The sequence below is a fragment of the Xenopus laevis genome, chromosome 7S (genome assembly GCF_017654675.1).
Source record: "Xenopus laevis strain J_2021 chromosome 7S, Xenopus_laevis_v10.1, whole genome shotgun sequence".
In the NCBI taxonomy this organism is placed as follows: Eukaryota; Metazoa; Chordata; class Amphibia; order Anura; family Pipidae; genus Xenopus; species Xenopus laevis.
This window is the reverse complement of record NC_054384.1, coordinates 36,529,567-36,545,778: the sequence shown is the minus strand read 5'-3', so window position 1 is coordinate 36,545,778 and position 16,212 is coordinate 36,529,567. Positions and strand designations below refer to the sequence as shown.

Below are 16,212 nucleotides of genomic sequence, written 5' to 3'. Positions count from 1 at the left end.
GGCCGCACACGCACTCCTAGCCACGCCCTTGCCTGTCACTGCAAAAACCGACGATTCTTAGCCGCTTGCTCTTCCATCACGCACGCGCATGTCTACACGCCGTGGCTCCGCCCTGTAAGACAGGTACTAGGAAGGGAACGTTCAGTTCTGCAGGAATTAAAGCTTTATGCTTTATGGTACTGCAGAATATTCTAGTGGACTAGTGAATATTTTTAGGGCTGCCAACTCTGTGCTGCTGCCACGTCATGCCCTCACCGTTATTACGTCATTACTGTCTCACTAGTTTTCTGTAATGTCACACACGAGTTTTTTATGAGGTGAGTACTTGGTAATAAGTGAGGATTTGTTTGTAGTGATGCAATTAATGCTCTTTGTCTGAGGGGACTTCCAATAGCCTCATAGTTTACCACAGGGAGGACATTATTATTGTTTATAATACACACTTTTCCTCAGGACATTACCAAGCAGCACAGTTTGTCAGGGGCGTAACAAGAGGGCGCCGTCCTCCAGCCAGGAAAATATTCAGAGGGCTCGGTGCTAGGGCTGCCACCTGGCCATAGTGATGTGCGGGCTAGCCCAGGACCCACAGGTTTTACCCACATGACAGGCGGTTGGGGGTCACCACAACATGAGGAACTGTATGTGGTGACTATTTACCTTGCCAGGTTACTGTATGTAAAGGGTCGCGGCATTAGGAAGGTTGAGAACCACTGCAATAGAGACAGGAACATTTAAATTTAAACTTACATTTTGGGAAACAGTAAAAAATAAAAGATGGAAAGCAATTGAAAGAAGTAATGGTGAACAATCTGAAACCAACGCAACTGAAAAAAGTGTTTAGAAGGTGAACAACCCATTTATTAAGTTAAACTGAAGTGTAGCACACCCTTTTGCATTTTAGCTGTGTGTATCAGGGCCGGGCCAAGGTATTTTGGCACCCTAGGCAAAGGCTTCAGTCAGTGCCCCCCCACCTGATCCTGCATTACCATTTCCCACCTTACCATTTATATTGCCCCCTGTACCTGTACCTGCACCTATCATATTGCCCCCATTTGTACCTGTGCCAATGGCAGTCACTCAGATAGACCCAAGCCCCCAATCTGTACCTGTGCCACCATAAGACAAAACATTCATCATACTGTTACCCCCAATCTGTACCTATGCCAGCGGCAGCCCAAAAAATACATCTTATTGCCCATAATTTGTACTTGTGCCTGCAGGAGCCAAAAATCTATTAAATTGCCCCAAACATCTGTGTACCTGTGCCAGCAGCCACCATATTGCCCCATATACCTGAGCCAGAGCAGGCAATCCCTCATATTGCCCCCACTCTGTACCTGTGCCATCAGGAGCCAAAACCCCATCATATTGCTCCCAAATATGCATCTGTACCAGCAGCAGCCAAATTTCCATTATATTGCCCCAAATCATCTGTTTACCTGTGCAAGTAGGAGCCAAGATATTGCCCACAAATATGTACCTGTGCAAGCAACTGCCAAGAGGGAAGTGGGGAGTGCTTCTGCCTGCAATACGAATCACGGGCAAGAGGGGGTTGGAACTGGTGGTTTATAAATTTGAAAAACTATTAAAAACAGGGTTAAAAAAAGAAAACAATTCCCCTTAAAAGTACACCCCCACATGATTGCGCCCTAGGCGGGCACCTACTCTGCCTAGCTCTAGTTCTGGCCCTGGTGTGTATTATAGCGTGTGACCAGGTCTATGTCTGTTTGTGCCACTGACCCTCTTGTACCTGTGCAACTCACAGTACCTTGGATGCTCCTCTTGGCAAAATGGGATCCAGTCATAGGTATTTCTTTGCAGCAATAACTTGTTTATTAACAGTATAACAGCCCAATAAATGAAATGGGCTGTCCCTATTTCAAGGCAAAGTTTACAAAGATTGACAAATCTCTATCAGAGATGAAGCAAGCAATAGGTATTAATTACCACTCTTTTGAGGCAGTTCCTCCCTGAAGGCAGAATACTGTGCATAGGGATCCTCAGCCTGGGGTCCTGTATCTTGGCACCCTACCTGGTCCCTGCACTAGTGGTTTACACACCACAAGGGTCCTAATCGCCTCGTTGGAGTGCAAGCTGCTCACTACCTTCCCTGAGCCTGCCTCTTGCTCCAAGAGCAACTATTATAAAACTGAATACCATACCACTAACTAACCAACTCCTTTATTACTCTCTCCTTTAAGACCTAATTCTTTTATGAATTAATCTGCCATCTCTTGAAATTTTTGTAATTCCTGTGCTAACATTTTTTAATAGACTTCAATACAAATACTCTGGGCACAGTTAGGTTTTGAATCATGTGATATTTGCTCTACAAGTTCATATGATCTGCATTCTCTAAGTATTACACAATTTAGGACTCATTGCAAACATAAAAGTGTTTTCTATGTAAAGTGAGGACAGGAGAGGGATATTTTCTAAAAACATGTCAGTGACAGTTTTCTTTACTCCACTGCCAACTACCTGAACATGCAGATACTAGTCTCATTTAAAAGGCACATATAAATCAGACTTATAATATCATTAGATATGCAAATGCATGGGGCCATTTATAAATTAATACAGCAGTTGTGATCGTGCAAACTTTTCAGGGCAAAGCACCAATTATCCTGACTGGTCTGTTCTGGCGAATCACAATTAATGTACCTACTGATACAGAGGAGGCAGGATTTCTACTACAGGTCCACAGACAGTGTTAACTGATGCAGGAAACTTAAAGAATCAGACTCAAACATGATTTTGCAGAGGCATTGTAAATGATCCCTTATGTGCCTGTTGTTCTTTAATATCAGCTCTCTATCCCCAGCTGTGGCCACCTGAATAGTCTTTGAAAATTTGGTAGTGAACATCTTTGGGGTTTTGATCAATACATACCATTACCTGGTATTGGTGCACTCGGAAGACATGAAACTTTCCAAATCAGGTATACTTTCCAGCATATAATAATATCTCTTGTGTTTTTTGTACAATATACAATTCAATAGGGGGCCCATTTACTAAGGATCTAATTTCGAAGTAAAAAAACTTCGAAATTCGACCATTGAAGTTGATACTTCGATCTTTTCAATCAAAGTAAAAATCGTTCGATCGATTACAAAAAATGCTTTGACTACTAAAAAAACACTACTCAAAGAAAGTTTATAGGAGGTCCCCCATGGGTTAAACAGCAATTCGGCAAGTTTAAATTGGCGAATGTCGAATTCAAAGTTTTTTAAAGAGACAGTACTTCGATTTCCGAATGGTCGAATTTGTGAAGTATTTTCAATTTAAATCGAATTTTGGCCTATTCGATGGTCGAAGTACCCAAAAATTACTTTGAAATTCGAAGTTTTTGAATTTGAAAATTCACTTAGACGCTTAGTAAATGGGCCCCTAAGTGTTTCATTTTCAAAGGACAAGAATAGTCTTACTGACTGGAGGGGAGCCAATATGTTATGCACCCCCTAGTGAATACCATAATCAAGGTTTTTTTTCTGCATTGTTTTTAAAGGAAATTAAGAAAGCACAGCGCTAGCTAACTTACTTTTCCCAGATGTCCCTGTACTACGTGTGCAGTAAAATAAAAAAACTTCTACTCTACTGCAAATCTATGAGTCTTCTAAGGAACACCTTAGAAAGGTAAGAAGGTGGCAAGGGAAAAAACGTTGCTCTTAAATTTAGTGGGGGTGTCTAACATATTGGGGTCTCCAGTAATACTTTTCTTGTCTTTTAATGAGAGCATTCACTTTAACAATTTGCCTTTAAATTGGACCTACTGAAGTAAGTCTTAAATTAAAAATAGAATACAAAAAACAGAAAATATGGGTATGTAAACTCAAAAAATATGTCTCCTATTAAAATACAATTCTACAATTTTACAAAAAACAATAATTCAAATATTATTTGTAAATACTGTATAATTGCAGTTCCTTGCACACACACATCTGGCTTCTGTTTCAAAAGTCAGAAGCACCAGGGCAGAGAATAATAAGGCACAGACAGATATGAGTTAAACATTGCACTATGGGAAAGAATGGCATAAAGGCTCATTTTGTTCCTGTGTTATTAAAAGTGCCTCACTGTTACTTACCCTGTGCATAGCAGCAGAAGAGGAGAAGCACTATTTGTGTATAGGTAATGCCGAGATGTGACTTGATAGCCATGGTTAGTCGAAAGGGCTATAAAAGTGAAAATAAGGTCTAAGGTTTCCTGTACGAGGGCAACGGTATAACCCTTTCCTTAGCACATATGGAGTTACTTAACCCTTCAGAGCCATCCCAGGGACCTAGTAGAGATGATGTCTGTGTGACTAGTCAGGGTGCAGCAGGAATGTGAGGACACATGTAGCCAGGAGTGGCAAGGCTGCAGAAAAGGCTCCAAACTGCAACCATCTCTGCTTTTCTCTCAGGAACCGGTTTAATCATTGATCCCTCCATGCACACAGGGAAGTACTAAGTCAGACAACTAAATCCCGCCCATAGTTTTCCTTCTTCTGATTGGTGGCAATTGGGATTGCTGTTCTCCTCCCACGTCTTGAGTAGAATGGATGCTGTGGTGCAGCTGCACCATCGCTCTGGATAGGACTAACCACCCAGCACCCTGACTGAGCCAGGAAGAGTTGCTTGGAGGCAGGGCCACTTAAATTAAAGGGCAAAGGGGCCCTGTGGCTCTACTGACTTCCCATACATTCCCCAGTAATATAACACATGCTCACCCTGCCTGATTGATGTGACTACAACAAGCTGGGATCAAAAACAGAGTGAAGGGGTGGGCAGTTCTCTGTAAGTATTTACAGAGTAGATGCCGAGCTAATACTAAATTCAGGAGTGGATTTTAATGAAGGCAAACCAGCAGTGGGACATTTCAAAATCCCTAGTGTGAGAACTGTCAGCACTAGGAACAGGTACTTTTTTAACTTAGAATGAGTGACTTGCTGAAGGAGTGAAGGGAGGAGGGAGCAGGAGGGTGGCTGGGCGGGAACTATACTATACTATATATGACTTTACTGTGTCAGGGAAGATACACAGATACTGTTTGGAAACTGGTTAGTGCAGGGGGGGAGTAGAGAGGAGAGGTCTGAACTTGTCTGGTTGCCTTTATGTGCGTATCTGAACTGAGTCTGAATGGGTTCAAGTGTGAGTCCGTGTGGGTTCCTATTAGGGTTGCCACCTGGTCAGTATTTTACCGGCCATGCCGGTAAAAATGATGGCTGATCCCAATGTTATTAATATGGAAAAAAGATAAATATATAGGAAGGGCGGTATTTTTTTCCAGAAAAGTTGGCAACCCTAGTTCCTATGTATGCTTGAGAACTAAACTCCGCAGGCTATTTTGTAGGGTGGTGCCAAATAGACAGAATGCAGCCTACAAGTAGGATGTACATGTGTAAGTCAGAATATAATGGGACTGATAGAAAAATCTGATGTGTAAACAATATTAAAATGTTGCCATCTGACCAGTGGCGTAACAACAGCATGCCAGTCCCCCGTGCAGTGCCGGGTCAGACATGCCAGACTCCCTAGGTCACTGCTCCAAAAAGGCGCGCATGTGAGAATAGGCGCATTCACACAAGCGTATTGGCGCTCACAGTGCGCAGCAGGGCAGAGAGGAGAAAGGAGCCAGACTCGGGGAAGGAGGCAGAGAAGGTAGGTGTCTGGCACCCCACCCAGCTTTGCACCCTAGCCATGTGTGTACTGCCTACCCCTGAAATACTTTTTTTCTCATTGAAAGACATTGACCAATGGATGTAGATGCATGAACAAAACACACCACCTGATTTTACCTGATCCAACATTACAGTAAGGTGGATCAGATTTTATAGTATCCTACAAAATTTTGTGCTGTTGCATGACAAGATTTTGTCTGGCCCATGTGTTTGTTATGACTTCTGTATGTAACAACTATACCTGGTAGTCTAGCGGGAGGGGGTCTGCAGGGACGCCTGCAGCCCCCTCGGCGGGGACGCCTGCCATGCTGCTCCTCTGGGCCGCAAAAGGGGAATGGTTAGGGCGCGTGCGGCGCGTTCCTTCTTTATTTATGTGCGCATGCGCGCTGGCGTGTGACGTCAGCACGCAGTGGCGTGAAATTTAAAGTATTAAAGGCACAGTTTGGATTTTTCACATTGCCCGTTATAGGAATTGTTCCTGGTGCTTTCTGAGCTTTGTGCTACTAGTTATTCTGATTCTGATTCCTGTTTTGACTCCTGCCTTGCTATTTGACGATCCGGACTTCTGAAATCCTGACCCCTGCCTGATTACCGACTTCGATTCTGCTTAACCCCTCTGATTGACTTCCTGGTTTGACCCTTGCCTGCCTGACTACGTTTATTCTCTGCCTGCCCCGAACTGGCCTGTTCTGACTACTCTTTTGCCTTACGCCTTGTACTACGATCTTCTGTCCAAAGACTTTGCTCTACAGTCGTGCCCCTCTGCCTATCCAGAACCCTCTCGTTTAAGTCCAGGTGGCATCCAAGTAAGCCGAGGGCTCCTCCCGAGGCCCAAAGACGGTCACACTACTGGTGAAGCACGAGCCGAGACCAGGGTGCCTGGTGTTCTGGTGTTGGGTGCCGACCATTACACTGCATTTGGCTCTGCATGTATGTGCTGTTCTGAGGTATTATACATCAAGTAGGTTTGTACAATCATGCTTGGTGCCAATATTATTAATACTGAAGGAAAATAAAAATATTGGAAGGCTGGTATTTTTTTTGCCAGAAAACATAGCAACTGTAGCATCAAATAACTGCATTACTTTTAATTGAATGCATTTGTGTGCCTTTTTACTATGGAAACAAAATGCAGAATATTGCTTTAACTAGCTTCCCAAAAAAAGAAGGCCTTGAATCTATAGCCAGTTCTGTCTCTGAGTCCTTACCTACCTGCATCTTGCATACTTTTCTGCTCAATGTACAAAGTGTATGTGGGTTTATAGCTGAAAATGTAGGGGGTTGGAGGGGGTTCTGTTGTCTGTAGAAGGTGATTGGTGAGGGAAGACTATCAATTGGATCTTTGCCCAGGGCCGACCAAGGCCTTACATTTACTTAGCTTGGAGGGTATATCTGTTTGGGGCTTTAACTTTTTTAAGTTAACCCTTTGAAGATATCACATTCAGTACCTTAAGAGGCATATTAATAAGCTCTTATAGTCTTCTATAAGGGGGCATTATTGGCATTAAGTAAGATGTAAAGGGCCTGTAAAAAAGCAGCACAAATATTAAGCACAAAGTGTCCTAGAAAGACATCAAAACTTTGAAATACAGAAAAATATATATATATATACATATATAAACATGTATATAAACACAGAAACCTTGCAGATATTGCCCTGGTTGGAATCAAACTCAGGAAACAATGGTCTTATGCAAAGCTGCTAAACACTGAGCCACTGTACCACCCTTTGTGTTGGAAGTTAGAGACATTTCTTACAGTGGCCATACACAATAAGATCCGCTTCTTGGCGAGGTTGCCAAACTAGTGGATCCTTCCCCAATATGCTCACCAACGCCAGGGCAATATCGGGTTAATCCGATACAAAGAAGAGAATGGGCGCAGACGGGATGGGAACCACATCAACTAGCCAATGCAGTCCTCAATTGCCAGAAAAATCAAACCTCCTGATCGATATCTTGTCCAGACATCGATCAGGGAGACCCATTGGAAGCCTCCATACACTAACAGAAAAGCTGCCAAATCAGTCTAAAGGACCGATATTGGCAGCTTTAATCTGCCGTGTATGGCCACATTTATATGCTGTTAATTTTTAATCATGCCACCACTATATACGAGTTTCAGAAGCAAAGCAGGTGCCAGTGAACAATATGGCATATTCAAATCCATAGAAAGCTCTGTTTTTTTTGGTGTCTCTGGTCCTTTAATGTAGAGCAGTTGCCTCCTCATATCAATTTCTTCCTTACACTTCCCCAGCTTCCAGGTCTATGATGATATCAGCAGTTTTATCTGTTAATGTAACTACTGTCTTTATGGCTTTAACCTGATAAATGAGTCTTTTCATTTTTGTTTGAAATGAAATATTGGTTTAACAGCAAAATCATATATTAGTATAAGATAAAAGATATACAAGAAGAAACTGTGCATTAAATATTTTATTCAATATTCAAAATTCAATGTGTACGAGTTATCTCTTCTTAGAATTACCTGTCATTTAATGCATCTTAGAGATACTGCTGAGTGAAAATAAAGCATCAGGGACACATGAGAGTTGCCAGAGGCATAAAGGAATCACAAGATAGCACAAAAAACGTTCCAACAGGTTAGTTTGGCTTGGTTTGTAGGGCATAGTTTATCCTGATGCAATATGAAATGCAAATTATTCAGCTGAGCCAGTCTGGTTTTCATTGCCTGATGAGTGTATCTGGAGCACCTCTGCAGCACCCATATGCTCTGAAGAAGAAAAAGAGAAAAGCATTGTTTCCACAGCAGTGGACATCACATTTACCAAAACATTTATTGGTGGGATATGATTTTTTTAGGGTCTATAGATGATAATTGTTTGCCACCTAATACACATGTAATGCTTATAGCTGAGACAAACTGCAATTGTGAAATATGTTGTGCATAGTACAGGTACAGTATGGGACCTGTTATTCAGAATGCATGGGACCTGGGGGTTTCCAGATAAGGGGTCGTTCCATAGTTTGGATTGCCATACCTTTAGTCTACTAAAAAAATAATATAAACATTCATCAAACCCAATAGGATTTGTTTGCTTCCAATAAGGATTAATTATAGAAATTAATTTGTAGAAAAATACAATAATTGTAAAAAAAAATGGAGTCTACGTGAGATGGCCTTCCCATAATTTGGAGTGGATAACTGGTTTCCGGGTAATGGTTCGCATACCCATATGGGTACGGGTAATTGATCTTTATTCTCTTCTTTGCCCTGTTTGTTTTCCAATATATCATATTTCAAGTGGAAAGAAAACCTGACCTACCCAGAAGTTATCTGTTAATTCCATCCCAGTCAAAGAGAAAGTATATACCCCTTTTTGACCCATGCACATTTAGTTGGGCATAACTAAAAAAGGTGCCTAAATACTATCTGAACTTCAAAAATAAAGTGGGCATTACTCTGCTTTACATAGTGGGAACATATTCTTTGGAATGCAGAGGGTCATCAAGTCCCAGAATCCTTCACAATGGAACAAAGTGATGGTGGAGATGCATTACACTGCAAACTTACAGACAACATGGCTTTATCATGATTGGTACAGGTCTGTTGATGCACTTTTTCACAAAAAGTCTATGTAGAGAGGTCGAAGTAACAGCGCCTTGCTTCTAAAAAATATATTTGAGCAGCACCTATGATGTGTGGGTCCACTGATCCACGTATATGGTAAAATTAGTAAAAATAGAGCTAGGTGCACTGGACAACAGTGTTATGATCTCCAAACCTATAAAGAAAAAGCAATCCCAATAGTATGGTATGCTTGTACCAGGACGTACTGTATTTGTAAGTGAAACTACTCACAAAGGCCTTGGTGTTATCGTGCCCGTAGATGTTTATAACTTTGTCAAGGCTTGCTTCTGGTTTTTACCTAAAGGGAAGAAACTACAATAGTGCAATAGAGTAGATATAGTAAGTAGACGGTAAAACGCTGTCCGCGCTTACCCCTCAGTAGTTCAATGAATGCGGATCAGATGGTTGCCTGTCAGATGCCTCAGAGTGGTATTCTCATTCAGCGCTGTATCTTCTCGAACGCGCTGGAGCTCGAAGCAGCTCTTTCGATCTTACGGCCTGCCTGCAGTGGAGTTGTTATCATACGGAAAGCATCCCAGTATTGCAGTTAGCGAGTCCGCCGATGCCTTCAGATTCGGTCTCTCTGAGTCTGCCTTCCTCTGCGGTCTGCTTGATTCAGGTGTGCTGGACTTGGGAATGGACTCTTGCAAGAGCGGTTCTGTCTTAGTTTAAAGGTGGCTTCTAGCCAGAGGGGTAATTGTCTCGTATAGAGAGACTAATAGTCTACAAATTTGCACTGTTTTATCTTTATGCGATAATAGGAGAAGTAGACACTGAAATTTAAATAATCTGCTTTATTTAAGGTTAATGTAGCCCAGCGCGTTTCGTATTCAGTAATACTTCCTCAGGAGAAAAGGTTAATTCCCACTTTTCGGTAGCTTTTTTATTTGGTCGGTGGGTGGTTCTCTCAATTAGCATGGTTAATAAAAACAGATTATAGTCTAAAATATCATTTTCAACAAATTTCATTGTTATATAAAACTATACATATTCAACATAAGTTAATCAATTAAAAAGCATATAAGATCTATGTCAATATTTAACCCTCTAGGTGCGAGTGTCTTTAGTTTGTGAATCCAGACTGTTTATTCCTGGGAAATTGATTTAATTATATCGCTCCCTCTCCAATGAGTTTTTTTATGAATAATTCCTGCAAAGGTTAATAAAGATGGGTCAGAGTTATGCTGACACGCTAACACGCAATCGGCGGACTCGCTAACCGCAATACTGGGATGCTTTCCGTATGATAACAACTCCACTGCAGGCAGGCCGTAAGATCGAAAGAGCTGCTTCGAGCTCCAGCGCGTTCGAGAAGATACAGCGCTGAATGAGAATACCACTCTGAGGCATCTGACAGGCAACCATCTGATCCGCATTCATTGAACTACTGAGGGGTAAGCGCGGACGGCGTTTTACCGTCTACTTACTATATCTACTCTATTGCACTATTGTAGTTTCTTCCCTTTAGGTAAAAACCAGACGCAAGCCTTGACAAAGTTATAAACATCTACGGGCACGATAACACCAAGGCCTTTGTGAGTAGTTTCACTTACAAATACAGTACGTCCTGGTACAAGCATACTATACTATTGGGATTGCTTTTTCTTTATAGGTTTGGAGATCATAACACTGTTGTCCAGCGCACCTAGCTCTATTTTTACTACTTTTTCACAAAAGCCTAGCTGAATGAGCTCATGTCAAACAGGGGGTTATATTTTCCTTTTAATTCCATCTTGGTATCACTTGATGTTTATGGTCTATTTTTTATTTTGTTTGGCAAATTGCGATTCTGAAGGTTAAATTGATTAAGATTTATTCATTCCATGTTTATCTTCATAGCTATATTAGTTGTCATTATGTACCTGGGTTATTCTGATACATTGACCAATGGTTCTGTGAGCATGCAGTATGTGTTAGGATCTATAGAACTATGGAATATAGAAATAAAATGTTCTTTATCACAAATATTTATTACCTGGTTTATCTTCTTCTGGGATAGGTTCTTGTTTCTCTTTGTTGCTGGACCTATCATGCACAAATTGTATTTTTGTTAATAACACAATATATGAAATATCAACATAACCAATTCTTTATAACTAAATAACTCAAATGATCATTAACACACACACAAAAATGTGTGTGTATTCTAATACTCTTACACATATTGTGTGTCGTGCCAGGTTTAAGCCTAAGTCAACCCCAAGCATGCAGAAATTTAAGGGGTAGTCCATCTTTGAGGTAACTTTTTTTATTGTTATAGATTGAATTAACTTTCAATTGGCCTTCATTTTTTTATTTTATACTCTTTGCCTTCTTGCCAATTTATGAACTCTGAAAGTAGTGGAGCTTATTAAATTTCATATAGCCACACCTTCAAAATCAAATATTAACTCACAGCTTTTGTAGACCTTAGTACCTAAATATTATTGTACATTATATAGTTTGTGCCAGTGCTCAGTGTATACAATAAAATTATCATGTAACAAAGCACACTGCCTTCAAGTGGGTTTTTAGAAAGTGCAATTAAAGGGGTGGTTCAACTTTAGGTTAACGGTTAGTATGTTATAGAATGGCCAATTCTAAGCAGCTTTGCCTTATTCCTCTGACTCTTTCCAGCTTTCAAATGGTTTACTAGGGTAATTTGCCAACCAGATTGCTGAACTTGCAAACTGGAGAGTTGCTGAATAAAAAAAGCTAAATAACTCAAAAACACAAACTATAAAAAAATTAAACCTATTGTGAATTGGCTGTGAATAGCACTCTTTTCATCATACTAAAATTTAATTTAAAGGTGAAGAACCAGTGTAAAGGGCAGTATACCCTTTTCAGCAGAAGTTCAGTGAATATATCTTGGCCTGAACATACGATTTGCCAGTTGTTTTAATCACAGTAAATGTATGTTTTTGTGATCTCCTGAGCTTAGTTTAACGGTAACTGAAGGCTTTAAAAGCGTGACAGAATATTTTGCTATGGAGTGTAAGAGGCGGGAGGGGGATACACTGAAAGTACTACATGCATTAAATAGTTAGATCATTTATACTTCAGAAAAGTATACTGTACATATTTAAGGGACACTCTCAAACGGCTCATTTTATTTGTGCTTGAAAGTAACATGTGATGTTTAGTAAAATAAAGTAGTTTACAGAGGGAATCATTTATTTACAGTTTGAAAATGTGCTTGCACAGGGTAATCAAACCTTTTATTGGTTGGTATGCACCTAGACAAACTTCATGTTTTATTCTCTTGCACTCTCTCTGTCTCTCTCAAAGCACCAGTTTGCATGCTTTATGGCAAAGAATCTCTCTAATTGTAACATTATTAAAACTAAATTGCAAAGAAATAATTTGTGAAAATGTTACATTACTACTGTACAACTAAAGGCCTATGGGCCACATTGAGCTATTCAAGGGATTTTTAAGAATCACAGATTGTCTAAGAACTCCATAGAATTCTTTCTATGACACCACATTTTTAATATGTTCAATCTCTTCTGGTATAGTGTATGTTTGAGCCACCACATGGGAAAATTTGGTCAGCTACTGGATAACATTACTTCTGGAGTTTCAGTACTTAACAGGATTAAATGGGTAGATAATCTTTCCATAACTAGCATAGTAGTTAAGAAAGTTTAGCAAAGCAAAGGAAACAACTCCAGTTTATTAATCAATAATTAATTATCTGACACCTAATTAAATATTCAGATAATTCAGAAAACTTTTCAGCACTTATAAGTATAATAGTGAAACAGAAATACCTAAAAAGGAGAGGTTTGGGATGATCGTACAGGTATGGGATCCGTTATCCGTAAACCCATTATCCAGAAAGTTCTGAATTATGGAAAAGAATGTCTCTTTAGACTCCCCTTTTATCCAATTAATGTAAATTTTTAAAACATATTTCCGTTTTCCCCTGTAATAATAAAAAGGTACCTTTTACTTGATCCCAACTAAGATATAATTAATCCTAACTGAAAGTGGAACCAGCCTATTTGAGTTATTTAATGTTTACATGATTTTATAGTAGACTGATGGTATGAAGATCCAAATTATGGAAAGATCCATTACCCAGAAAGCCCCAGGTCCAGAGCATTCTGGATAACAGGTCCCAAACCTGTACCCCTTATAATAATTTGCTTTGATTAGCAATAGGGTATAAGTAGTGTTTGCACACACTCCACATAGAAAGTAAAAGTCATGGCATGAAGCTGTTCATATTTTTCATCTGGTGGTATTCATCTCTTGACAGTAATCCAAGGCCTGCCTGGGAATGGAGCTGGTCCCCCATAGATTTGCCACATGTCTGTGAATCTGGCTGCATATTGGCGGTTGCTGTTTGAATCATGCCCATTACTAGATCTTTCTCTGGGAAATAAGAGGAAACAGGATCACAACACATTAGTTAGGCGATGCAGAATATAACAAGGGTCATAAGTGTAAAACAAAGTCAGTATATTCAAGAACATAGATTCACAATTTGCAATGTAATTGTTCATTATATTATTATTATACAGCAAATTTTTTTTTGTATGATATAGAGAGTGATATTGTGAGATATTCTGAGATAAATTGTTGTTGTTTTTCATTTTTTATTATTTGTAGTTTATAGCTAGGTTTCAAATTACCCTAGCAATGATACATTGATTTGAATAAGAGACTGGAATGTGAATAGGAGAGAGCCTGAATAGAAAGACGAGTAATAAAAAATAGAAATGTAATCAATTTGTAGCTTTAGAGAACATTTGTTTTTAGATGGAGTCAGTGACCCCCAATTGAAGGCTGGAAAGAGTCAGGTGAATAAGGCAAATAATTAAAAAACATATGAAAAAGTAATAATGTAGACCAATTGAAAAGTTGCTTAGAATTGGCCATTCTATAATATACTAAAAGTTAACCACCGCTTTAATAACACATAAAGCTTCCTGAAAACCTGCTTGAAGGCAGTGTGCCTTATTGCACAATAATTTTATAATATACAATAACACTGGCACAAACTATATAGTGTGCAAGTAATTATTTATTAATATTTAGGAGTGTGGATATATGAATGTTACTAAGCTCCACCACTTTCAGGGTTCATAAATTGGCAGTTTGGTATAACAGTAAATTACAGGACCCTGTCCATTTTGTTATCAAATTGCTTAAAATGCACAAATTGGTTAATTTGTAAGGTGGTTTTCATTCTGGAATCCTAATTTGCATTAAAAATACATTTGCATTATAAATAAATGAGCGTGCAGTCACCTTTCTGTTCAGAAGGCAGAAGTCATTGTTGGATTGCAGTGAGAGAATCAGTTTGCAAAATTTGGCTCAGCATCTCTAAGATCTGTTGGCAGAACAAGATAAAGCTAGGTCAGTGTGACCAATTTGTCATTAGGAACATCAGTTTTTGGTAAATATATGATCATGACATAGAACATGCTGACTAAGGACATAAAAATGAATCATTAGCTAAACTAATTTGATATGCTTAGTTTCAGAATTTCAAAAATACCACGTTGCAAATGCACCTCACTGCAAAGACTTCCTTAACCCTTTGATGCCCTAGATAATTTCTGCAGCATGAAAGGATAATTTAGTCCCCCCAAGTTCTAGACAGTTTAAGCAACTGTCATATTGCACACAAAAGAGCCCTTGTTATACACAGCAAGAATATAATATAGAAACCATTTGTTTTTAGAACCAGATACTAGTCTTTAGTTATGTAGGAAATATACTTTATAACCCTTAAAAGGAAGTAAATGCAGTTAGGAGCCCCATGGCAGAGAGGACCACAAGAGATGGAAAAGAACAATTTACAGGTCTTGGAGGGCTCAGGACTTGTGGGAAAGTAGGCTTTATTTAAGTTGATCATTCTTTGGTTAATAACTTTGGGTAGGGCCCTGCTAACTTAGTCCTTTGCAGCCCTGGTTATTCCTGATGGTGGCACTGCTTATGCAAAAACCACCAAACCAGTGTTTCCTCTAAGCTGTACACTCATGTGCACACAAATTTTGAAGCCAGTGCACACAACAAAGTATAATATATAAAGTACATTAGGCAATAGAAAGGCTTCATGGGCCAGAAGACAAGCACAGTTGCCCCCACCATTTCATATTGTGGCCCAAAGCATTCATGCATTTCATGACAGTAAGATCACTGCAGAAACGGTCATGAGAACTCCATTAACCCCAGACTTGCCCATAAGTTCACTAAGTGGGCCCAGCCAGCTCCCACTCCCACATATTCAATGTCACACAGACAGTTACTATTACAGTTATTGGCTGGCTGGCCGTACTCCCTTACAGACCAAGTCAGATAGTCCCAGACCCATGAAATATTTTGCAGTCAGATAAGATGAGATAACTAGAGAGAAATACTAGAGAGTGACAGTTTGGTTCAATTCAGTTGTACTCATTGCTGCACTGCTGCAGCCTACCTAATACGCTGGGCTGGTGCTCCTACCAGCAGAAAACTGCACTGTTCCAGAGTTATCATCTTCTTCTGCTTCTACGTTTTGTAATAGCCCCTGGCTGATATATGTGCATGTGCACCTACTGCTAAGAAGGAAGAAGAATTCTCTGTGGTAGAGTCCTGCATGGGTCAAACTGGAAGAACCCATGCCCTACCCAGACCTGCTAACTCCTAACCTGTTTGTTTTTACCAATTTAGTTGCACATATCTGTACTCTTCACATATCTGTACTCTATCAGCTCATTAATATCCTTAAGGACTGAAGCACTGCATACTCAACTTCTCTATCCAAGTACAAATATTCAATTCAAGCCCAATATTCTTACCAGCAGTTCCTGGTCTTGAAATAATGTGGAGTTTTTAGATTTGTTGATGCTGTTTCTGTTTGCTTTGCGTGATCCTTAGCGAGACATTGCATGTGGTTATAGTGGAATTATTCACCCTGTTTCAGACTACAAAGAGTGGTGGTAAATGGAACATTTTCGAATTGGACCAGTATTGTTAGTACA

At 39.8% G+C, this 16,212-nt stretch overlaps 2 protein-coding genes across 3 annotated transcripts in view; both read right to left on the bottom strand.

Annotated features, from left to right (window-relative positions):
- Positions 1-4,396, bottom strand: part of mttp.2.S (microsomal triglyceride transfer protein, gene 2 S homeolog) — a 40,754-nt gene extending 36,358 nt beyond the window's left edge. The window contains exon 1 of the mRNA XM_018239482.2: positions 4,088-4,396. Within this exon, the coding sequence (XP_018094971.1) occupies positions 4,088-4,160 (73 nt within the window). The 5' untranslated portion in view covers positions 4,161-4,396. The remainder of the gene's footprint in view (positions 1-4,087) is intronic.
- A 3,691-nt stretch (positions 4,397-8,087) lies between these two features.
- On the bottom strand, positions 8,088-14,603 carry LOC108703356 (protein TBATA-like). Of its 2 annotated transcripts, none has more exons than XR_005962856.1 (4): positions 14,495-14,603; positions 13,427-13,615; positions 11,229-11,278; positions 8,088-8,395 (listed from the first exon to the last, which is right to left on the bottom strand). XR_005962856.1 is itself a non-coding variant. In XM_041570711.1 (4 exons), exons 2-4 carry the CDS (start codon positions 13,599-13,601, stop codon positions 8,322-8,324), a joined length of 267 nt encoding a protein of 88 aa, XP_041426645.1. In that variant the 5' UTR covers positions 13,602-13,615; positions 14,495-14,603; the 3' UTR covers positions 8,088-8,321. The 2 variants fall into 2 exon arrangements, 1 of the variants encoding a protein (XP_041426645.1); XM_041570711.1 differs by having other exon boundaries at positions 13,459-13,615.
- Between the last annotated feature and the right edge of the window lie 1,609 nt (positions 14,604-16,212).